Here is a 24,748-nt window from a genome sequence, read left to right as displayed (position 1 = left end):
GCTCGACATTGAAGGGATTAGAAAAAGGCTATCATTCGTACAAAGCTGGAAGAGGAATTGGTATTTTAAAAGTTATGTATTTGTTTCAACCAAAAATGTCAGCTATGCAAGGAGAGCTCTGGCAGGTGGGCTGCTGTGTTGTGGGAAATTTTTCAAAGGCACAAATTCCCAGGGGGGCCTCACTTCCATGAAAAGTTAGAGGACTGGTGGCACTGCTGTCGGTCCCCTCCATTACTTGCCTATGTCCTTTCTGGCCAGTGACTCAAAGACCCTTGTAGTCAGTACAGAGATCTCCATTGGCTTCACACTGTGAAGCCAGCTTGTAGTTATCCCTGTCTAGGTTATCAGCAGGGATCTGGGTTTTCTATTCACCACAGAAAATTGCTGTAAAACATGGATTTTCTCATTTTAAGGAGAAAACCCCAGATTTTCTCCTTTAAAGGAAAAAAAACGTGGAAAACAGTGGGTTACCCCTTGCAGGCTGGCAGAGTTGTAGCCTGCAAGGGTCTGGGGAGAGCGGGAGGAGGACGATCAGCAGGGGAGGCCATGTGCATGTGTGCGTGGACACATGCACGTGGCCTCCAGGCAGCCTGGAGGAGCAGGTCCTGGAGGTAAGTCTGGTGGCGGGGGGAGAGGGAATTGAGGCCCCCATAGTGAGGGATGGAGGGGGTTGGGTAGGGTGCAGGCTGGGGCTGGAGCTGTGGGGGGCAAGTGAGGGGCACTGGCAGGGGTGGGTTGGGAGTGAGGGGCAATGGTATGGGCCGGGCACTGGTGTATCAGCGCCACTCGGTGCCACAAAACAGCGGCAGGGGACAGCCACAGCTGGACCCACATCCTGGTGAGCAAAATCGAATGCCAACATTTATAGTTATTTATAATGTATTTTATTGTAGTGATTGAGGCACTGGTGGGCTTCCAAATTGCTTTAAGATGGTAAATATAGCTATAAAACATTGTGTTCAACTGATACCTGTGTGTGTGTGTGTGTGTGTAGTGACATTTCATTTTAATCATGGAAAACCATGGATTTGGAGGGGGTTTAATTAGAGAATTTGCTTGTGTGTTTTATCAGAGAATCTGTCACTTTTAAACAGAGAAAACCAGGATTCCTGATTATCAGTCTTATTGCTAAACTTCACATCATTGTGGTTATTTAAGCACACGTGTCACTTTGATTTTTAATAGCTTGAGCTGCAAAATTGGGCTAAAGGTCAGGCTTTTTCCAAGGTTTCATGACCTGTTGGAACTGAGATCACCGTTCGCAGCCATGAACATAGTTTCAGTCTTTCAGGACATTACTGTTCTGGTTAGACAAGCAGGGATTTGTGATATTCATCTTTCAGTATTACATTAATCTGTAGCACATCCACAGTTAGAAATCCGATTTGGTGAGCTGGCAGGCTGGCAAGAGCTAGAGAGCTGAGATATAGTTAATATTGGCTTTTTCCTCAGTGGTGTTTTCCTCATGCATTTTTCAAGGAAAGCTGGATGAAACGCCAGTTGTTGCTACATCTGTTATTGGGATATTCACTATGCCACTATGGGCAGCCGTTTCCTTCATCTCCTTGCCAGTTGCTTGAAGCAAAAGCCACCCCTAGAAATGCCCGTTCAGTATAGCATGTGAGTTGACCTGGCAGAAACTGCAAAAAAACACTGTAAAACTTTTGGAACAGAAGAAAAAAACAACTTAAAATCAGTTCTGTTTGATTCAATGATTTGTACCGGCTCGGGTACCAAAGGGTAGGAGACAGTAATACCAGTGACAAAGCCCTGTTTACAACCATTTTAGATTCAGTCATGGGAGGATTTAGACATCTAACCTCCCAGTAAAAGGCAAGGGAAGAATAATAAGATTTACATTCCTGGCGGTCTGGAAATATCTGGTCCCTCTAGTTTTGCTTTTGGGCTCACCGTTTTAATGCAGCTTGTTCTGGATATGTCAGCAGTATTAAGGCAGCTGATTCTGCTTGTCTGCTTTGACAGCACTAGCTTCTTGCTAGCATACAATTATAACTGGGCGGTTCTGTGTATTGTGTATTTTTGTTTCTCCTCCTTATTTTCCATGCTAACTGTAACCTTAAAAGCTGCTCAAAGAGCATTATGGTGAACCCTGTTAGTACGCTTCTCCTGAGGTCAGGAACAGGGGCAGATCCAGTGGGGGTGCAGTGACGTGATGGCAGTCCCCTTCCAGACCATGCTGCGGGAACAGCAGCTGGGGACTTTCTTTTAAGTCCCTAAAGCAGTATTCCTCCCGCTCAATGCTCATGGCACCCAGCCCCCTATTTCACCCTCTACTGCTTCTGTTCTTGTTGTCTCCAGCTGACCTAGGGGCAGAGGGAGCTCCATAGCTGCTCCTGCCCTGCTCTAGCCAGGCTGCAGGGGGGCTGGCTCAGCTGGGGACAGCAGCAGTGGTGTTGGGCAGGTCCCCCCGCCCTGAGCCTGCTCCCAGGCTGGTGGAGAACAAAGCAGGGAGTCAGGCAGGGAGAAGGAATCCCTGCTCTGCTTCCACCCCGGGGGCTGCTCCAGCTGAGCTTGGCCCCTGTATGGTCTGGTTAGAGCAGGGCAAGATCGGCTCTAGAGCTTCCCCTGTCCCCAGGTCAGCTGGAAACGGTGGGGACAGTGGAGCTGGTGAGCAGGGGAGGCGAAGATGTACCAAGAGCCAGGGGGCACGATTCTTACCTGATGTGCAGACTTAGAAAAAAAATCCCAGGACAGGAAGGTCTGCTTGCTGCAGTGGGGGCAGGGGGGTGCAGCCTCCCTTGCAGTGCCAATCCCTGCTCCCACACCCCCCCTTTACAAAATCCTGGATCCATCCATGGTCACCAATGCCATTTATTCTTAGTAATATAGGTGGGGTTTTAAAGTAAGCAAAGCACTTTATCTCCTGTAGCATCCTGTCTGTTGTTCTCACACGTCATCCTGAATGGTATCGTCATGCCTGGAAACCATGAGTGTAACCAAAAGCAAGTAGGAATTTCACATGTTGTGTTCGTTTTAGTTCATGAGGCCATTTTAGTTCAAGTTCAGGGTCTGTTCTGTAGATTGTTCCTCTTCCAACCACAAAAATGGGAGATGATATTTGTATAAGCATGTCAGTGAGGTAGATGGAACCAGGAAGTTTCCTTTGCACCCTTCTACCTTTTATATCACCAGGCCTTTTGTATCACCAAAGTAGTGAAGAGGGACCCCAGTATAAATGAAAATTAGGCAGTTAGTGTACAGCGGGAATGTGTGATGGGGTCTAAGTATAAGATGTGCTAATGTTGAGACCCTTTCCGCATATGCATCATCACACCCACATGTAGAACCATTTTAAAACAGCTGTCCTTAATCTAACCTGGGATTCATAGATTCATAGGTTGTGAGGCTGGAAGGAACCTCAGAAGATCATCAGGTCCAGTCCCCAGCGCCAGGCAGGAAAGGTGACTGGGAGTCAAGTGACCCCAGCAAGGTGCCTGTCCAGTCTCTTCTTGAAGATGTCCAGGGTAGGCGATTGCACCACCTCTGGAGGGAGCTTATTCCACAGTGTGGACACCCTAGCTGTCTAGATTTTTCTAATATTGAGCCTGAAACGGTCTTCCAGGGGTTTGTGATCATTACTTCTGGTTATCCCCAAGGGTGCCCTGGTGAACAGTTGTTCACTGAGTCCTTGATGTATGCCCCTGAAGTAGCAGTAAGTCGCTATCAAGCCCCCTCTCAACCTTCTCTTCTTCAGGCTGAAGAGTCCCAGGTCCTCAGCCTTTCTCCGTATGGCTTGCTGTGCCAATCTCCGATCATACGGGTGGCCCTTCTCTGGACTCTCTTGAGCTTTACCACGTCCTTGTTTGAAGTGTGGTGCCCAGAACTGGAAGCAGTCCTCCAGCTGTGGTCTCCGTGGAAGAATCACTTCCCTAGTTTAGCTGGAGATGCACCGATTGATGCATGCCAGGGTATTATTTGCCCTGTTGGCCACATCGCACTGCTGGCTCATATTCATACTGTGATCTGTTATTACACCCCGGTCCCTTTCATTCATGGTGCTGGTCAGTTTGGTGCTGCCAAGCCTGTAGGTGTGTTGGGGGTTGCTCGTCCCGAGGTGGAGCATTTCACATTTCTTGATGTTGAACGTCATCTGATTCCAATCCGCCCAACTTGCCAGCCTGTGTAGGTCCGCCTGTATCTGCAGCCTATCTTCAAGCGTGACCACACTTCCCCATAGCTTGGTGTCATCTGCGAACTTGGCCGATGATCTCTTCACCCCCTCATCCAAATCATTGATAAAGGTATTGAAAAGGACTGGATATTAAATTCCATTGAAATGGTGGTCCATGGGCTAGAACTTGCATTTTTTGAGTTTGCAGCATTTCTTCTGCTTTAGGCACAGAAATCAAAGGTGAAATCAGTATGTAGTTACTGAGCTTTTAGTGATCATTGCTTACTTGTCCTGCCCCCAGTGTTGCATTCACCATCACTCCATGAAAAAAGATGCTCAACTTTAGGACCATCTAATTTTTTTCTGCCCTTCAGATCTCTACCTTCCCTGCTTTCTATTTCTGTATCTTTCTTTCTTCCTTTTCTGTTCAGTATCTTCTTGCTGCATTTCCTTCCCTACAACATCTCCCACATACCACGCACCCATGTGCTTTACTCCCAGGGAAAATGATCAATAATGCAATATGGAACGCTGACATTTTTAAAGCGTTGTCAATGAACTTTAAGAATTCATGTACCGGTGAAGCTGCTGGGAAGTGGGGGAGTTTTGGGCCCTATGCAGATTCGGAAGCTCCATAAGTTTAACATGATTCATAGTCGGAAAGTTATCATTACTGCTAAGAGAGGAAGAAACTTCCTTTCTTAATTAAATGTTGAGGTTTTTTTAGAACCTGAATGCTGTGTGGGGGCCATGGGAAAACTTTGTGTTCCTTTCCCTGAGGGACCTCTATAAAGTGCAGGGACAAGATGAGCTGAGGTTAACCCAGTGTTCAGCATGGAGAAGGTAGTATCCTTGCTTGTTCCCACCTTTCATCCAGAAGCACAGAGGAAAAGAGGAGGGCAGGGTTGCCTGCCCCTCAAGCAAAGGGGAAGGGGGTGGGGGGGATTTGAGGCCAGTGGGGGGCTTTGTGGCCAGGCATCAGTGCAGGTGCCGGGGCCCATGCTCTGTGCTCCAGGGGCTGAGCAGCCAGGAGCCACTGCCCGGCGATGGGGGTAGGAGGAGAGGGGCCGTGACAGGCTGCCCGCAGGGCACTGCAGCCCTATCCCAGGGCAGGGGGGCCAAAAGCCTCCCCTCCTCTCCCCTCAGCCCGCATTGGGGCTGGACACTCTCCACTGCCGCCTGCATGAATCAGAGCCACCATGCTTCAGCTCGGGTAGGATGGGCAGGGCTAGGGGGGCAGAAGGCTGTGGGTCAGGAGTGAGGGGCAGTGGAGTGGGGGGCAGTGGGTTGGGAGTGCGGAGTCATTGACAGTGCCGGGGGCTGCAGTCAGGAGTGGAGGCACCAGCAGGGATTGGCGGGGGAAAGGGGTATGCATGTCGGGAGTGATGGGCATCGGGGTGGGGTGGGGGACTGTTCATTGCAGGCACTGTTTGTCTCTGTGTGTCCATGTGCAGAGTGAGTGAATAGAGTGAATGCCCATCTGCGTTTGTGCATCCGTCTGTGTTTGCGTGCGTGTGCATGCATGCGTCTATGTTCATGACCGGGAAAGTGTGTTTGTGTCTGTGTGTCCATGTGCAGAGAGTGAGCGACTAGAGAATGCACCCATCTGCATGTGTGCTTGTGTGTCACTGCATGTGCATGCATGAGTGTCCATGCGTGTGTCTGTGTGCATGGTAGGGAAAGTGCTTGTGTCTGTGTGTCCATGTGCAGAGAGTGAGCGACTAGAGAATGCACCCATCTGCATGTGTGCTTGCATGTGCGGTATGCTTGTGTGCATCACTGCATGTGCATGCGTGAGTGTTCATGCGTGTGTCTGTGTTCATGGTAGGGAGGGTGTGTTTGGGTCTGTGTGTCCATGTGCAGAGGGTGAGTGAGTAGAGTGTGCACCTGCTTGCATGTCTGTGTCCGCGTGTGTGTTAGTGCATGTGCATGCATGAGTGTGTGTGCATGTGTCTGTGTTTAAGGCAGGAAGGGGTGTGTTTGTGTCTGTGTGTCCATATGCAGAGAGTGAGTGAGAGTACTGTGCACCTATCTGTGTGCACACCTCTGTGTGCGTGTATGTTTGGCCATACTGGGACAAGGGAGCAGGGAGAAGTGGGTATGTGCACCTCACCCCCAGCCCAGCAGGGTCCCCCCAGCCTCCCCACCAGCACCAGGACAGGAAAGGGCCCTGCCTTCCCCCTCACCCCCTCAGCCCAACTCCCGTGGGGGGGAGGGGGCTTCCAATTTTGTGTTTGCCCAGGGCCACAGTACACATGAATCCACCTTTGGGCGTGGGACCGGACACAGAGCGGTTGGGGGGGAGGGGGGGGGGACGTTGGCGCAGGGCCGGGGACAGAGCAGCAGGGTGTTGGGGGAGGCACATGGGGCCAGATGCAGAGTGGAGGTTGGGTTGCGTGCAGCCAAATGCAGAGTGGCAGCAGTGCCAGACAGTGGGTGGCAGTGGCAGCTGCCGCAATGTGCAAGCTTTCCCCCCGCCCTCCGTTCCTGGGAGGCAGCAGTGGTGTGGGGTGGTGGGTGGCGGTGCTCCCTCCCCGCCTGCTCCTCCCCCCGTCATTCTTGACAGGCAATTGCCTGGTATACATATAATTATATAAAAACCCAGAAAACGAAGTATGTAAATTTCTAATGCCAATTTGAATTGCATATTTTCAGGAGATAATATACAAATATAACTATTCATATAAATTAGATTACAGTAAAACTCTTAAGATGCTTTATAACCATTATCCTATATTATCCCCTTTCTTGTATTACGTTATTCCATGCTTTGCTTTAAAGTGTTGAATGCTAACAACAGAAGTGGGATCTTAATGTGTCTGTAGACGATATTAATTATCCTGCGATGCTTTTATTCTTACAGTGAAGATGTCTGTAAACGAGGATTCACTGTTATCATTGATATGCGGGGATCCAAATGGGACTTGATCAAGCCTCTGCTGAAGACCCTTCAGGAAGCCTTTCCTGCTGAGATTCATGTTGCCCTGATCATCAAACCTGACAACTTCTGGCAGAAGCAGAAAACTAATTTTGGCAGTTCCAAATTCATCTTTGAGGTGAGATTCCACATTGGAAATCTTTTGCCATGGATTTTCTCCAATCAGGTTTAGGGTGAAAACCACCTCTACTCTGAGATCCACTTCAGCATCTTCAAGAACTCAGTGAAGCTTTGGGTCGTAGGCAGTCCTCTGTCCAGGGCTCTGTTACATCCAGGATATTTATGTTCAGGGCTTTTTTGTGGCCCTGTTACTTTCGTTCTTCCCTTTAACTATTTTTTTTTGTGTATTGGTGGGATATTCTAAGATATAGATAAAACTTAAAGCACAAAAGTCCATGGGCTCATCTTTCAGGCCTCTTTTAACAGATTTCAGCTAATGGCTCCATTAATTTAAGCCATTTAGGATAAAGGTTTATCTACCTATTTTCATTACTTTAATTAAGATTTACCATTGAGTTTTTCACAGCTATGTTAATGACAAAATGCTTTAAGCAGATTTTTTGAGTGGTACAAAATACAGGCAACACTTTTGTAATTAGAGAGGATTGTATCAACTTTCCCATTGGTGAAGGTAAAGCATTTAGCTTTAGCCAGGGCTTCTTGATTTCTCTAAGAATGCCAGTTTCTTACTGAAACGGAATCAAAATTCTGGTATGCAGAAGATATGTATATCAGTCTATATGCATTATGCAGTTTGTTTGCATTTGTTTTCTACCCCATTGCTAAGATAAGGCCCATACTTGGCTCATGTATTTACTCTACTGCAAACCTCCTGACTTCCATGAGATGCTCTGAATTTACATCAGCATAGCTCAGAATAGAATTTAGCCCATAGTCATTCAGAGGGGGTAGGTTTAGTGCAGCTATTCAATAGCGCATGTAAGCATGTTTAAAGATCTGTTGAAGTTAATGCAACTTAAAGAGGTTCTTACAGTCCAGCATGTATTTAAGAATGGGGTGGGCACCTGACCTGCAGTCTCCTGCTACCACTCATAATGACTTTGATCACAACTCTCACATTCTTAAGAAATTCCTTTTGTCTCTTTTCTCTTGAAAACAGGATAAAAGGCTGCTGATTTGGGATTTTTCCTTCATTTATAAAGGTGGCCATTCCCATTGCTGTCAGTGGGGCTGAAACCATCAAGATACAGTATGCAAGCTTATGCGCTCTGCTCTGGAAGCGAGGCAGCTCTGAAAAAAAGGAGGATGCCACGTGCTACTAGTCTTAGTGGGCGCGTCTACATGAGACGCTTACTGTGCATTAGCCTAATAATACTGCACAGTAGTGTGGAGGTTAAAAACTGTGCTAATAGGCTACTGTGTAGCGAGCATCACAAAATAACCGGGTACCAGTGCTACTGCACAGTAACTCTAGCTACTGCATGTTTAGTTAGTACTTCATTAAGCAAGTATTAGACTGAATGCGCAGTAACTAAGGTGCATTAATGAACATGTAGACGTGGCCAGTGAGTCTAAATTTACAACCACCGAATGGTTCAGAGACCTAAACAAGATGCCATTCTGGCACAGGCCCTGTGAAGAGTAGCAGAGCCCCTGGGGGCTGTAGGGGACGAATAGCGAGAGCAGAGTACAGGGGACCAGAGGTAGGTTTAGGGATTGCAGGAAAGTGGCTGAAGGGGATGTTGGAGAGCAGAAAGGAGACAGGATGGGTGCAGGGGTTAGTGATGGATGGGAGATGAAGGACATTGTATTGTATCTCCACCACAGCAGGGAAGTGGAGCATAAGGAGAGTCTCCCTACAAGCCACCAAGAGAAGGACCCTTTTTTGCATATACATTTCAAGCTGATATTGGGCCTTAGACCCTTTCTCACTCCTAAAAATGCTGGAGCAGACAACATCACCCTAAAGCTTCAAAGACCAGAAGGACAACAAAAAAGCTGCAAATATCTTTTCTTTCTTTCTTAAGCTATTTAATGATTTTAAGCCACTCTCACAAATTTTAGAGGTCTGGCTTATGATTTCTCAGGGTGCTGGGTTGACCACACTGAGACAATGTAAGGAGTAATATTCCTAGTTCCACTAGGTGCTTGCTTACAGTACAGGCTGCCATACCATAAATAAAGGTGATTTTTGTCTCCTAAGTGGCCCTGCATCCTGTTCTCTGCCTGCAGACACTTTAGGGACATGTGGGTGCCCTTGGTGAATTCCTTTGGGAGCTACTATTGCAAAATGGTGGGTAGGCTTGGGTAGCAGTGCAGCTCCCACCCTCATGTAAATCCACCATTCATGCAAAGAAAAGCTATTCATATTAACAGTTGTGCACTTTGTATAGTACTAGGAGTAACATGCATTTATTCGACCAGGTGATTTTATGTGCACGGAGCAGTGTGTGTGGGTTTGTGCCCACCAGGAGGGCAGAAATAATATTACTGCTTTTACTGCCATGGAAAACCCAGTATCCTCATCTGGGGCAAGGTATGCAAGAAATCCATGGAGCTGTGCAGGTTTACCACAGACTGTCTGGCCTAATAACTACTAGCACCAGTTTTAAGGGCAGGTTATATCCTTGAGGTCAATAAAAGAAATGCTTGGTGGAAGCCATCCCTCGGTGAGAGCTGATTATCTCGATTTGGGTCAGAGGAAACTCAGCTGTAGCTAGTTCTGCATTAAAGACTTCATTTCCCCTTAAGCTGCTAGTGAGCAAGGCAGACACTTGATTGACTAATGCAGACTCCAGGAACTTTGTGTTATTGTGAAGGATGGCCCAAGAAGCCTGCTTATCATTAATTCAGAGGTGTTTTGAAGATTATTGTTCCTTTCCTCCTGATGTGGTTGAATAAGCAGACTGTTTTTTTTATTTTTATTGGTTGCATTTTCAAAGAAAGAGAAGAGCAGATAGATGGTTACTTTGTCTTAGCACATCCATCCCTCCTGAAGTTAGGTAATGTATTCATATTCATTTCAAAATAATTCTCAAAGGGAACAAATCTGAATAACAAATAGATGTGCAGAACTCCTTAAATAAAAAAGTCCTGCTATATGATCATGTCAAAACTGCAATTCTGATAAGGGAAAGAATTTGTGGCAGGGGCTCAACAAACAGGGGTTGGAATATTACATATTAGCGATAAAGCGCATTTGTTGACAAGCAGTTGTAATCTAAATTGAATGATCATATTAAGCACTGAAAGGGTCAATGTCCAGGTTGACAGGTTCTAAAATTTTCAATGCATATTTACATTGTCTTCCTGTTCCCCCTCTCTTCCACCAAGTAACCTTTTCCAAGAAGGAATTGCAAAAGGATTTTAAATCAACTGCTCCAGTCAGCTGTTTGCTTTCTTTGCTGTCATAATTATCTGAGCATGTCTTTTAATAGACGTCCATTTGTATGTGTTGCAGAATTATGAGAAGTCATTTTAGGAGGCTATAAGAAACTGGAATAAAAGGTTGTTATTAATTAGATCCTGGAATTACCATTGGGTAGCTACTTTCTTTGAATTCAGCATAATGGCCTTCCCCTAACTTCAAGTGGGGTCTGGCTTCAGCTGACGGTTTAAAGGAAAATCACCCACATTTTCACTTGTTCTATGACATTGGGTGCCTCCAGTGATTTGGGTCCCAAAACTGAGATACCACTCAGTGGCCTGTTTTTTTTAAGGAGTCTAGGTGAGCAGTACTATTTTTTAAGGAGTCTAGGTGAGCAGTACTATTTGAACATCCGGCCACATGTCTTAAATCGAGCACCCAAAAATGGTGGCACCCCAAATCACCACTTATTAATGAAAACCTAGGCTGGTAGTTAAATAAAAAAAAATATATTTTATTTTTAAATATATATATATATAATTTAACTACTAGCCTAGGTTTTCATTAATAAGTGGTGATATATATATTTGTGCAGGATGAATGTGAATTGCCATCCAGCATGGAGGCATTCACTCTTACAAAGTTCTGAGTTGCTTTCAAAAGGGGATGTAGATAACCTGGAAAGGGTTCAGAGGAAAGCCACGCGTCTGGTTACAGGCCTGCAGGAAAAACCCTACGAGGACCGATCGAGGGACCTGAATCTCTTCAGCATCCACAAGAGAAGGCTGAGAGGTGATCCTGTGCCTGTCTTCAAACTCATCGGGTGGGTGGGGACAGTAGGAAATAGGGGCTATGATGTTTACCAGGGCACCCATTGGGGTAACTAGAAACAATGGCCACAACCTGAGGGAGAGCAAATTTAGATTGGACATCAGGAAAAAAATCTTTACAGCGAGGGTTGCCAAAATACGGAATACACTTCCAAGGGAGGTGATGCTGTCCTCTTCCTTAGAGGTGTTTAAGAGGAGACTGGACAAACACCTGGGGTCAGATGACCCCAACATACTTTCCTGCCCAAGGCAGGGGATTGGACTCAATGATGTAATAGTTCCCATCCAACCCTAAAATCTATGAAAAGGCCTTTACTTAATTACGGTTAACCAAGTTTCAATAAATGGAAGTATTGTCCCTTATTGATTTTTGTGCAATTCACAGCTGATTCTATCTATTCACAGCAATTTTTTATTATTAATACTCCAATGACATTGATTTAGGCTCAATCGCATTAGATGGTAATAGTGTAAAAAAGATCTGTCTGCCAGAAGCCAACTGGAATAATCTGAAAGAAAATAAGAAGCAGTATGCTGTTTATTTTGGCAGGGAAGGGTACCTGCTTCCATTCACATGCCTAAAACTATTGTCGCAATAGCACTATTGACCTGAATATAATACAAATAAGAGAATTCATTGTAATCTCATGTTATCCACTTAGCGAACATTCCCGTCAGGATTGCCAAAGGCTGTGGTACCAATACTTTCATGCTCAGTAAGAATATGCACTTTAGGTTAAAGGAATCTGCAGCAGAAGCCTCTCTCAATGTGTTTTGGATGGTAATTTTAACTAGAAAAATGGATATGATTCCAGTGATCTTCACTCTCAAAGAATAAGCTGTGCTGTTATATGAAAATAACAGTGTTAAATATGGTTTAATTTGTCAGGAAAGTCAGGAAAGTAATCTGGTTTAAATTAAATGGTTTAATTTGTGAGGAAAGTAATCTGCCTCATGGGCAGAGTCCACCATTATTGCTGGTTTGTCAATGAAAACTAATCCAGGTATATTTTTTTTCTCCCGTTAGACAAGTATGGTTTCTGTTGAAGGCCTGGCAAAGCTTGTTGATCCTTCCCAACTGACTGATGAGTTTGAAGGATCCTTGGACTACAATCATGATGAGTGGATAGAGCTGAGAGTCTCCTTGGAAGAGTTTTTCAACAGTGCCATCCATTTGTTATCGAGGCTGGAGGACCTTCAGGAAATGTTGGCTAGGAAAGAATTTCCAGTTGATGTTGAAGGGTCAAGGAGGCTGATCGACGAGCATACACAGCTCAAGAAAAAAGTGATCAAAGCACCCGTGGAGGAACTGGATCGAGAGGGCCAAAGGTTATTACAATGTATAAGGTGCAGTGATGGTTTTTCTGGTAGGAACTGCATTCCTGGAAGTGCCGACTTCCAAAGTCTTGTGCCAAAGATCACCAGCCTCTTGGACAAGTTGCATTCTACTCGGCAACATTTGCACCAGATGTGGCATGTCCGCAAGCTGAAACTAGACCAGTGCTTTCAACTCCGACTCTTTGAGCAAGATGCAGAGAAGGTAGGAAATAGTCTGTCCTTTCTATGCTTTTACCAAGACATGAATACAAGGGCAATGTTCCCATTTTTTTCTGCAATTAGCAGCATGAGGAATTAATCACAGATATAAATCTCAAGTTGCCAGCAGATATGCATTATGTGACTTGTAAAACAAAATCACTGAACTAATTGTTGGAAGTAGCAAGCGTAATGACATCCAAGAATAACCTGCCCGTGTCAGTTCTGACGAAAGTTAATCTGCTTTTTCTAGTCACTGTGGGTACATTTGGTAGACATTAGCACCAAAAATCAGGCTTTATTCAAGTTACTTTTGACTGGGTTTATGAATATATACATCCATACATCACTGTGCCTGAAGGGGAATTTTAGTGTTTGAGTCACTCTGATTATTATTTAGATTTCTGGTCAGTCTATGAAAAATGTGCAGCCAAGTTATTCCTAATTCTCAGTTTCCTTGTCCTAGAGAATTACTGCAAGATTTACAACTGGTAGGCTTTTTAATAACAGAGCTAGGTACCAAGGAAACAGCTAGCTTTAACAGCACAAGACTTGGGACTGGATTTGGTTTAGACTTTAAATGTATGCAGGGAACAAAAAAAAAAGTGTTCAGAGGTGATCACAGTATGCACAGTTCACTGTATCTGGTTTGCATTAAAGAGCACATAAGGACGGCATTTGAATTTGTACCTGACTCCTGATGAATCATTGTCCAAGACTCATCAGATTCTCCAGGATGAGATCATGTTTGATGATTTGTATAAACATTAAATTATATAGTATGATTTTTTGGTAACTTAATCTTTTACTAGACATTCTTAATGCTTCATAGCCTCCAAAGAGCATACACTATGCAGTGTAACAAAGCACAGTAGAGAAATAAATCTAGGGCAAGGGGCATATTAAGTAAATGCCTGTCTGATGTGTCAAAAATAGTGCAATATAACTATCATTGTATCTTCATTCCCATAACGAAATAGAAATTCAAAATGCGTAGAAAGGGATGGAAGAGCACTCTGTAGTGAAGCAAACTGGTTTGTCCATGTTGGTTGAAAGACATTAGGTAAAGGTATCTCAACATCCCATCACTATGCTACAGGCATAAAATACATACTACATTTCAGCAGGACTGGCTTTGTTTCTCCAAGATACTGACTTCTGTTAGTTTCTGTGCACAATAAAAAGCACTTGTTCTGATGTTTCAAACTGCCTTGAGTTTGAGTCTTCACATTCAGAGCTGCTTCTCTTCATAAATCATGGCAACAGGCTTTTCCATGAACCCTTCTTGCTGTAGATATCAAAATCTGAGCAATAGAAGCATGGTGTTGTCAGTGGAGGACCCTGAGCTCTGCAGCTCGGTTCTGTGTGTAGATGGTGTTATCCCAATTTTGGACCTCCCCTGCTTAGTGGGTGGTACATGTTTCACTCGTGTATTTACTAGGGGCCGAGGGCGATAATGGAGAAGACTCCAGGGTTAACCTGGAGAGGGAACCCAATTCATATAATGTTTTTGATCAGAACGTCTTGGAGAACACATTATAAAAACGAATTTATTAACATATCTCAAGCTATACAGAATCAGTAAGACAAACACCTGCCTTCCTCCCAATACCAAATATCCCTAAGAAGATATTCCGAAGAAGACCTCCCATGTGTTGATGCTTAGATTGTGAAGACCTTAAGTTACTAAGCTATCAGTTTGCTGTGTATAAGGTCTTTGATTCCCTTAAAGACAAAGTGTCTTAAGTGCTGTATCCATCCTGAATATGCAGTGTACACACAACTACTGTCTTTTGAATATTGACTTGTGCTATTGCCTGACTGTCAGAAACATTAGCTTGAATTGACTGACTCAGAAGAACCCTGCTCTCCAGTCTATGTGGGAATAAGGTTAAATTTGGTTTCATTTTGTCATTGTTTAGACTATGCCCAAGCTCATCAGTAAAAAAAAAATGTGATCACTGAATGTTGTAACAGAAGGCAGCCTCTCGAGTTGTAACACGAAACAGAATTGAACCCTTCCCCAACAGTCAGTTTGTTCAAAGGAGGAAATGGATTGCTGGGCAGTTGATAAATTGTACCCTGCCAAATTCACCACTTTTTTTTCTAAGTTGCTTTTTTTAAATGGCTAGGAGACTTTTTGAAAAACCTAACTGGGGTTTTTAAGCATTAGGGGTGCACAAATAAAGATTTTCTTGGCTGATAGTGTTGGCTGATTATAAACCAGCCTTATCGGCCAGTACCGATCCGATAGCTGATTTACAGAATGCAGCCTGGCAGCTTGGCCGGTAGTTGGCCAGCAAGTCTGTGGGTGGGAAAGGGTGTGGGTGATGGAAGGGGCATGGGGGGGAGATCAAGGCCTCCATGGTGAGGGAGGGAGTGTGGCAGGGGCAGGTCCTTTCCAGCCAGAGTGATGAATGTGATCCCAGGTCTGGGATGGAGTGGTGGGCAGCTCATCCAGGAGGTGTGGAAGGTAGTGGGGGGGGGGGTGTCTCCCCCCCATTGCACATACCCCTGGGGAAATCCATGTGCCTCCCTGGATGTATGCATGGCGCATTAGGCTCCTTGCTGTGGGCATTGGGGGCATGTGGGCATGTGCCCCACCCCAGATTTGTGCACAGGGTGAGGGCAGGCTGTCTGCTATGGGTTCGGGGCCAAGTGCTGCGCCAGCCTCTTCCGAGTGGGGGTGCTGAGCCAGGGCTGTGCTCCGAGCCGGTGGAGGTGGCGTGGACAGCAGGGACGGCAACGCTGGGGGAGCTGGCTATAGGGAGGCTGTAGCCACCACAAAATTCCCTGTAGCCACCCCTCCCAGTGCCGCCACTGCCGCCCACTCTTGCCTGCTTGGAGTGTAGCCCTGGCCCAGCCCCCCCTGCCAGGAAGAGGCTGGCACAGTCTCTGGCCCCAAGCCCATAGCGGGCAGCCTGCCCTCACCCTGCACACAAATCCAGGGGGGCACATGACCCCCATGCCTCCCCTGGGGCACGCACAGCAGTGGGGTCTGCCCCCCTCTCTTCCCCACATCCCCAGATAAGCAACCTGTGGCTCTGTCCTGGCCCCGGGGTCACATTCACCACCCTGGCTGGGCAGTGCCTGCCCCTGCCCCATTCCCTCCTCTGTGGGGGCCTCGATTTGCCTCTCTGTGCCCCCTCCCTCCCTTATATCCCTTCCCCCCCTCCAGACTTACCAGAAGGATGCTGCTGTCCTAGCTGCCGGGCTGCATTCCTGGCTGCATGCATGCTGCAGCTGCATACATGCACACAGCATTTATTGGTGACATTATTGGCTACAGCTGCCAAACAAAGCCGATTGCCAATAATGGTAATTTTACTCTTATCAGTGCTGATCCGATTTATGTTCGATATATCGGTGCACCTCTAATAAGCATAACACTAATAATTTAACACTTCCATGGAAGAAAAGGATTGTGAGAAAGTTCAAGGCACAAGTTACCTTATCAAGTTGTCTTTCCACTTTCCTTTTGGCGTCACAAAGCAGCAATGTGGCAGATCCATACATTTCTAAAGTTTGTTCCCATATAAGTATTTGATGCTCCAAATTTATAATCTAGACAAAATGGTAAAAACTAGCCTTAATCAGCTCCCATGGCTCCTTGGAGGGTGATGAGTAGGCAAGATTTAACACTCAAGAAATTTAATAAAGGAGCCTCCTTATTTTTGGTCTTGCTAGTAATTGAGCTTCCTAGTCTGGACATAGCCACCTCTCCATAAATCAGCTTCCTCTCCTATTCAACACACTTACCAAATGTTAGGTGAATAAAGTTAGCACTCTGTTCTTCATGCCTACTTCAGAGGCCACTGGGAAATTTGGTCAAGGCCTAAACATAGCTATAATTCACAGTATAGCAGTCCCTGAACCACATAAGGATACATTCACTTTGTTTGAATTGTTTGTCAGCAGAGGTGGATGGATTTGCAAGCATTTGCACTGCGTTTGCACTAACACAGGGAGGACTGTTAGTTTAAAGCAGAGGTGTCAAACTCACCTCTTGCTCCAGGCTGGATCCAGACAACAGGACTCCTCATGGGCCAGATCTGGACTTGGCAGGGCAAGTGGCACTGTGCCAGCACAGCTGTCACTCGCCACCCTGCTGCCCAAGGCCATTCCCAATGGTGAAGGGCCCCATAACCTTGAAGTCTGCAGCAGGACTTACCCTTGCCACCAAATTCCCAGGTCCACCAAAAACCCCACGGACTGGAGGAAACAGTCCTACAGGCCAGATCTAGCCTGTGAGCCATGTGTTTGACACCATTGGTTGTAAGTGAGAGGAGACTTAGAGGCTTTTTCAGCCCTTCTGGGCCCAGGCATTTTGAGGCACTTCTAGTATGAAGAAGCTGACGTTAGCTGTTTTAGTGTCATACACATCTGTCACTTCAATTACTAAGCACCAAATCTTGTTTCAGCTACTTTGGGACCTGCCTGAAAAGCTAGTCCTGCCTCCTCTGGCCTGCGAGAGAGAAAGCTTGTACTTTTCTTGAAGAAGGAGGAACATTTTTGCTGTCATTTTTGTGTTTTGAGAAAAACCACATGCCACGCTTCACAACTAAACCCCAGCCTGGATGTGTGAATGCTCCATTGCATAACCAGCAGAGCTGTAATGTTAAATTTTGTCACTCTGGGTGGCATAGGGTGCAGAGGAAAGGGGCAAACCAAACACTTCCTCATATAGGGACTCGGACAGTGACATAAGCCTTGGAATCGTAGGGTATTTTTACATGTGTTCCTGGTGCGGCACTGAATGCTTTAATTAGGAGCAGGTGTATCAGGATCGCTGTGTGTCCCCATGCTGAAAAAATGACAGTGGGGCTCTTTGAACTAAAGTTCATCAAAGTGTTTTAGTTCAAAGTGCACTTTGTCAACATGGAGACGTGCAGCAGCGCTGATACACGTGACGTGCAAAGCTGCCAGACTGCATCGATTTCCGTGCTCCAGCAGATTTGACTGATCGTGGCTGTTCCGATGCGTTGGATTTCCAGGGCGTCAGAGCAGGTTTCCCATACGTGTGTAGGAGCCCACAGGGCCTTGTTACACAGGGATTTGGGGCAGCTCCTGGAGCTCTTAACCCCTGGGTTGTCCCCACATTAACAAAACCTGAAACTGGTTTTAAGCACTCGTTATGCGGCTCAAAGTTACACCGCTTCAGAGCAGGATTATCTCTGATCCGTGCTACCCAGCTCGTGTTACACTAAGGGGCAGTCGCTCTAGGCTGCACCTTAGTGTAAACACCCCACCTGGTGCTTCTCTCCTGCTGGCTTCGCTTGGGCCTGCTGCCCACCCCCCCCCCCAGCACCCCAGATCTCCCCCACTGCTCCCTGTCCCCCACCTGCACTTACTTGTGGCTGCCCATGCTGTCCTGGGGGAGCAGGGAGCGAAGGGATATCCTGCCTGCTTTCTGCTGCTGCCACTGCTGCTGCCCTCTGGGCCCGGCTGAGCTCAGCACAATAAAAAGCAGCAACCCAGCAGCAGCAACACAGAGGGCCAGGCAAGCAAGTTAACCCTTCCTTGCCTGCTCCCCTGGGACAGACAGCACGGGCAGCCACAAGTAAGATGGGGGCAAGAGGGAACCCCAAGGGGTGGGGGGAAACTGGGGGAGCCCCCAGGGGCAGGGGGCAAGGGGAGAGCCGGGGGGGGGGAACTGGGGGAACCCCTGGGGGCAGAGGACATGGGGAGAGCCTGGGGAGGGGGAACTGGGGGAGCCCCTGGGGGCAGGGGGAAAACCCAGAATGGGAGAAGGGGAATTCTTACCTTTCAGTCCTCCCGGCCCTGTTGGCCTGAAGTGTGACCATGCAATTATTTTTAAAGGGTATTGGTGCCTCCTGAAGCCTTTTGAACTTTTTCTTTGACTCATAAAAATGGGCAAGATGATCTCACAGCAAGGAGTGGATTCACTCTATCTTCTTGGGAGACACATTTCTGTTTCCTCATTACATGGATATGTCACTTAGTGATGACTAAATAATGACTCTAATACCCAGTACAATCTCAAACTACTGTGGAAGAGTCTGAATATAAATAAGATCTTTTTATATATTTCTCTGTTAGTTTCTGAGTTGATATTTTAGGAATCCAGCTCCAATAGCAATTGGGTTGAGGACAGTTGTCCGTTCTTCAAATGCAGCTCTGCCTTTAACTGTGTCAAAAAAGGAGCTTGCATTTGCCTCAGATGTTTGTTCTCAAGATGGGATGGGGAACATGGGGCTACTGGACAATAAAACCAGTTAATTTCTGGGGTAAATGAGATACTTGAGCCTCTTGGCATTATGGTATGATTACTGTCCTTTCAAGTAAAATAATTCCTTTGTTTTTCATAGACTTCCTCTTGTAAGAATGTTTTTAACTGGAAACCACTGGGTAGTCACTTGAATTATTGAAAGCAGAACGCTATTGTGTATATTTGCCTCTCAAAACACTCCTTTTTGTAGCATTAGCAATCTCCCTTTCAGGTAAGTCAACTGCAGCTTTGTCAGCCTGAGGTTACTAACCCTATGAAGAGTGAGCAAAAGTGTTTGCAAAAGTTTGCTAAATAGCACCAAGAAATATGACTGGTTTTTCTACTGAGGGATTAGAGGCTCTAGGCTGGAACCAGACGGTCTGTAAAGTCATCATCATCTGCTGAGCAGCTCATACATTTGGTGCAATAAAGGGAGGGGGCGGCAGTCCCACTCAGGGCTTCTGTCGCTGGAATTGCTCAGGGAGGTTAAAGGGAGCACAGCTGTCTACAGAGAAACTTAGATTCACAAGTTAACTATTTCTTTATTCCATGCCGGTGCTGAGGGAGAATGGTTAGGATGCGACATTGGGCAAAAGCAGCAAGCGCCCTGAGATTGAATCTACAGATGGAGACTGAAATCTTCTTGCAGCTCGAGTCACCAGACAGTGATTCAGTCAGGTCAGCTGTGCGGGGAGCTCTGGCAAAGCAATGTGAGGAAGTTCACATGCTGTGCAATCCTGACTATAACAGTCTGCTGATAAATAACATATTGCAGCCTCCAGTAGTATCTTTGTTCAACAAATTCATTCTTTGTAACTAATACATATATTAGTACTCAGCTTATGTATTACTTGTAAGGAATGAATTTGTCGTATATATATCTTTGAAACCAAAACTAAACCCTAGCTGTGGTTTTATTAGATAACAAGGAGAAATAGTGTTACCCATCAACATGAGAAATGCAGTTTTAGTCTAAATTGAACATTGTTTAATGCAAAAACCACAATCGGCATAGATCCAACTATTAGAAATATCTGAGAAATTTTAATTGGTTGGTTGATTTTTTGGACCAAAAGAATTCAAGCAAGTCTCCACATATCTTGTACTTGAAGAAATATCAATAACAGACCAAAAAAAAAAAAATCATGTGGTTTTTATCAGGCTATGTACTCTCCAACCTTTCTGGAAACACTCTGTAGGAGTTTCCCAATTCTGGGCTGGTCCCATATCAGTTTTTTTGTCCCTTCATATCTGAATGGGAAAAAATATTCAAATAAATATTGCCTGGATATATGCAAACAGTGTAGTCATCACCTGGGGGTGAACCCAGAATCTCCAGCCCAAGGCTGTGCCACTTGAGTAAAGAAAGAGCTGTAGTCATTGTTGATCAGTTGGCTGTAATAACAGCCACTGGGGCCAGGCAGACATCTAGACAGGGGTTAGATTTCCAAGAGAACTCAGCTTGCATTTAGTCACCTCAGTAAAGAGGACTATATTTTCCTCATAGGATGCATCTAAATGTGAATTTTAGTGCAACTAAATTTAATGAGCATTAAGCTAACATGCATTAAGCAATTTTTGCCAGCTGTCTATACGTGCAAGGACTTGGCACTAAAGTAGTGCCAAGTCCCTGCAGCCCTGCCATGTGCCCCTAGTGTCTGGGCAGACCTGGCACTAAAGTTAGTGCTGGGTCACATCTACACGTGTGTTAATGCACTTTAAATAATCATGCCTAAATTTGATACCTGCAAATTTAGGCATGATTAGCCTAACTTTGCCATTTTAAGTGCTCATTAAGGGTATGCACATGTAGACATGCGCCTGTAATGTGCATTAAATTAGGCTAATGCTCATTAACACAGCTTGTGTAGACTCCCCGACAGAGTAGGAAACTCAGGGTTAAAGCTTAATGACTGGCTGTGTAAGTGTTGTTCAGCCCCATTCCCACTAAAGCCAATGTAAAAAGCTCATACCGACTTCATTAGGCGTAGAAAACCATTCAGGGTTATTCTGAAGTTTCATGCATCTTGATTCAGAGTCTGTGAGTAAGTAACACAGCTAGTGAGTGATAGAGAGGAACTAATGAGGTGGTGAGAGATGCTGACAACTTTTAATTCCAAGTGAATCAATGGGATCGGAAGTTGTCCAGTAGGTATCTAATCAGGAGTATTTATACCCAGCTCATCACTGTGTTATCTGAGTGTCATAACACATCAAAGGGTCATGTCCTTCAAGCAAGAGCAACGCTTATAAATTCAGCCCTAGATCCTCAAAACATTTGGAACAAACCTGGGATAATAGCAGCAAGCAAAGTATGGAGCATACCGTTTGCTCGGAGAAGGAAACAACTCCATTGCAATGCAGAAAGAAGTAGCACTTTCCATTCCTCGTGAGAGAGAACATCCCTATTTGTGCATTCATGACCAAGAGCATGATACATTTCTGCATTAACTGTTTCAAATATTACTTCCCTTTATACTGCACTTAAAATTTCTGCTGGTGTATGTACTGTAATAAAATGACATTACAAAGCTGATGACATGATCTTCTTGCTAATAGGAGGCAGTTTATTTTATTACAGTCCATTAAGTAGAGCATTAGTAAATGTCCCTTAGTTGAGTGCTTCTGTGTGGAGAGGCATTTCCTAGAAATGGATCTGAGCTGGCTTTCTGGAATAGTAACATGAGAAACATTAAAAAGAGCAGCAACACTAAGATCCTTTCTGGCACGTCCTCTTTCCAGAGTTGTCTTTACGTTAACCTCTCCCAGCAGAGTACCAGGAGCTCCTGAAATGGGATGTGCAAGTATTTTTACATGAAAACTTAAAAAAAAAAAAAAAAAGTGTATATAGCAACAGGGTTAGTTACAAGTGATCGACACATTAACTGCTAAGGAGTTGGCTTGTTCCTAAGGCAGAATATCTAGAATAGGCAGTTTTCTGGAAGGTCCCAGGGTAGATGTGAGGTTTCTTGACGTTGGGAGTTGGAGCACAATGGGACAGTCGTCCAAAGGAAAACCAAGTTTTTCTCATCCCTCTGCTGCTGGAAACCTTCACTATGGTCTGTTCTTCATGTAACTTGCTTCCTTGCTGTCAAGGAAATGTTAATATGTTGAGTTGGAGGATCACTGGGGAACGTATCTGAAAAGCCCATGAGGAAACCATTTGAAAGCTGATGGGGTGGTGAGTCAACGATCTCATTACAAATGAGATCAGTAGGAAAGAGAATGAATGAGTCTTGGGAAGGGTTAGGCAAGTAATTATGAGTTAGAGAGAAACCTGAGGAGTATTTGAAAGTCCAGGGATGGCTGAGTACTGCTGTGGGGAAGTACATTGATATTTAATTCCTTGCAGCTGTGTAGTGAGGAGTCCACAGTGCTATAAGGGTTAATAAGTTATCTTACTAATATTAGATTGCATTAATGCAGGATATTTTTAATGAGCATGTATTTTAAATTGATAAAAGGAATCATTGTGCACCTGTAAGGAGATTGCATTATAGATAGGTTTTTAATAGGGTTTATATTTCATTGGAAGCCAGTGCTCAGTGTGCAGCACATGTTCAGTCTAATCACTTATACCACCTAAGTACCAGAAGGGTCTTTCTGATGAACTCCGAACACTCAAAATGGTACCATAACCAAGGTATGTTCAGTAGGTCTAGGCTTCGTGCAAAGGCATTTGATTGCGGAGAGCCCCGCATTATAAGATCCAAGAGTCAGTGCAGCATTTCATTCTCACCTCCCCTTCAAATGCCAGTGCAAAGCCAGCTGGGGAAAAGATGGTAAAAGAGATCCTGAATCCAAAACTGAAGTGCAGGTCTGGCATCTTTGTGTCTCTACATGCATGCGCTTGTAGAGAGGATGTACAGCTCAAGATTTCCTGCTAAACAAGGGTGGTATACCTCACCCGGAATCACAAAGGAGCCAGAGCTGTCCCTAGGGCTCAAATGAACATCAGCACAGCACTCTGTCAGCACAAAGCATCTGCTTCCCCACACGCTGGAATAGGATCAGTAAGGTTCATACTAGTTTTGGCAGGGTCTCTCTGACCAGGATGTGCTTTACTGCTGCAGGTGCTTGACCTAGCCCTGACTGTAACAATTGATGAAGGGTCTGGTTCTGGGAAGTGCTGAACCTTCAATGCCCTTTAAACTTGCTCATCAGGTTTATGTGTTTGCATTTTATCCACTGGACTCATGTGCTTTGCATTTCATAGAAAAATAGGGTTGGAAGGGCCTCAGGAGGTCACATCTAGTGCAACCCCTTGCTCAGAGCAGGACCAGCCCCAACTACATCATCCCAGACAATGCTTTGGCTAGCCAGGTCTTAAAAACCTCCAGGAATGGAGCTTCCACCACCTCCCTGGGTAACCTATTCCAGTCCTTTACTACCCTCCTAGTGAGACAGTTTTTCCTAATATCCAACCTAAACCTTCCTTGCTGCAACTGGAGCCCATTGCTCCTTGTTCTGTCATCTGTCACCACTGAGAACAGTCCGGCTCCATCCTCTTTGGAAACACCCTTTAGGTAGTTTCATAGTTGGTAGGGTTGGAAGGGACCTGAGGAGATCATCTTGTCTGACCCCCTGCCGTGGCAGGAAAGAGTACTGGGGTCAAATGACCCCAGCCAGATGTTCATCCAGCTTTTTTTTAAAGACCCCCAGGGTAGGAGCCAGCACCACTTCTTTTGGAAGTTGGTTCCAGATCCTAGCCGCCCTGACAGTGAAGTAGCGCCTCCTGATGTCTAGCCTGAATCTACCCTCCGCTAGCTTGTGTCCACTGTTTCTTGTAACTCCCGGGAGTGCTCGGGGGAACAGGGACTCTCCCAATGCCTGCTGGTCCCCCTTGAGAAGTTTGTAGACTGCCACTAGATCCCCTCTCAGCCTTCTCTTGTGGACACTGAACAGGTTCAGGTCGTGTAGTCTCTCCTCGTAGGGCTTGCCCTGCTGACCCCTGATCATGCGGGTGGCCCTCCTTTGGACCCTCTCCATATTGGCCACATCCCTCCTGAAGTGCGGTGCCCAGAACTGGATGCAGTACTCCAGCTGCGGTCTGACCAGTGCCGCATAGAGGGGGAGCATCACCTCCTTGGACCTGCTTGAAATGCATCTGTGGATGCATGACAAGGTATGGTTGGCCTTCCTGACCGCGTCCCCACACTGTTGGCCCATGTTCATTGTGGCATCAATGATGACTCCAAGATCCTTTTCTGTCTCGACACTAGTGAGAAGGGAGTTCCCCAGCCTGTAGATATGCTGCTGGTTCTTCCTCCCCAGGTGCAGCACCTTGCACTTGTCAGTGTTGAACCCCATACTGTTCTCATCTGCCCACCCCTGTAACCTGTCCAGATCCCCTTGCAGCCTGGTCCTTCCTACTAGCGTGCCCACTTCTCCCCACATCTTAGTGTCATCTGTGAATTTGAACAGGGTGCTTTCTACCCCCTCGCCCAAGTCACTGATGAAGATGCTGAATAGTACGGGCCCGAGGACCGAGCCCTGGAGAACCCCACTGTGCATATCCCTCCAGGTCGAATAAGACCCGTCCACCACCACCCTCTGGGTGCGGCCCTCCAGCCAGTTAGTGACCCATCCATGTTGGACATAAATTCCATGTTGAAGGGTTTACCAGATTGACCCCCCTCCTAGCTACTTCCAGGAGTACAAAGTACAATCTGGCATCCATTATTTACCAGAAGCACCATAAAATATACAGACCTAACAATAACACATTTCCATACCATTCCTGAGTATTTTGGGG

The 24,748-nt window shown here is 45.8% G+C and overlaps 1 protein-coding gene and 1 long non-coding RNA gene across 7 annotated transcripts in view; one reads left to right on the top strand and one right to left on the bottom strand.

Moving 5' to 3' along the window:
- KALRN (kalirin RhoGEF kinase) overlaps positions 1 to 24,748 on the top strand; it is a 759,663-nt gene that overhangs the window by 295,947 nt on the left and 438,968 nt on the right. For all 6 annotated transcript variants that reach the window (XM_059727473.1, XM_059727469.1, XM_059727471.1 and 3 more), the window contains exons 4-5: positions 6,996 to 7,188; positions 12,256 to 12,768. In XM_059727473.1, coding sequence (XP_059583456.1) covers positions 6,996 to 7,188; positions 12,256 to 12,768 — 706 coding nt within the window. The remainder of the gene's footprint in view (positions 1 to 6,995; positions 7,189 to 12,255; positions 12,769 to 24,748) is intronic.
- LOC109281387 (uncharacterized) lies at positions 752 to 18,202 on the bottom strand. Its single transcript, XR_002088013.2, has 3 exons — positions 18,116 to 18,202; positions 16,215 to 16,328; positions 752 to 1,640 (listed from the first exon to the last, which is right to left on the bottom strand). It is a non-coding gene; the product is annotated as an uncharacterized LOC109281387 (long non-coding RNA).

This window comes from Alligator mississippiensis, chromosome 4 (assembly GCF_030867095.1).
Source record: "Alligator mississippiensis isolate rAllMis1 chromosome 4, rAllMis1, whole genome shotgun sequence".
Lineage (NCBI taxonomy): Eukaryota > Metazoa > Chordata > Crocodylia > Alligatoridae > Alligator > Alligator mississippiensis.
This window is presented reverse-complemented; position numbering and strand designations above follow the sequence as displayed.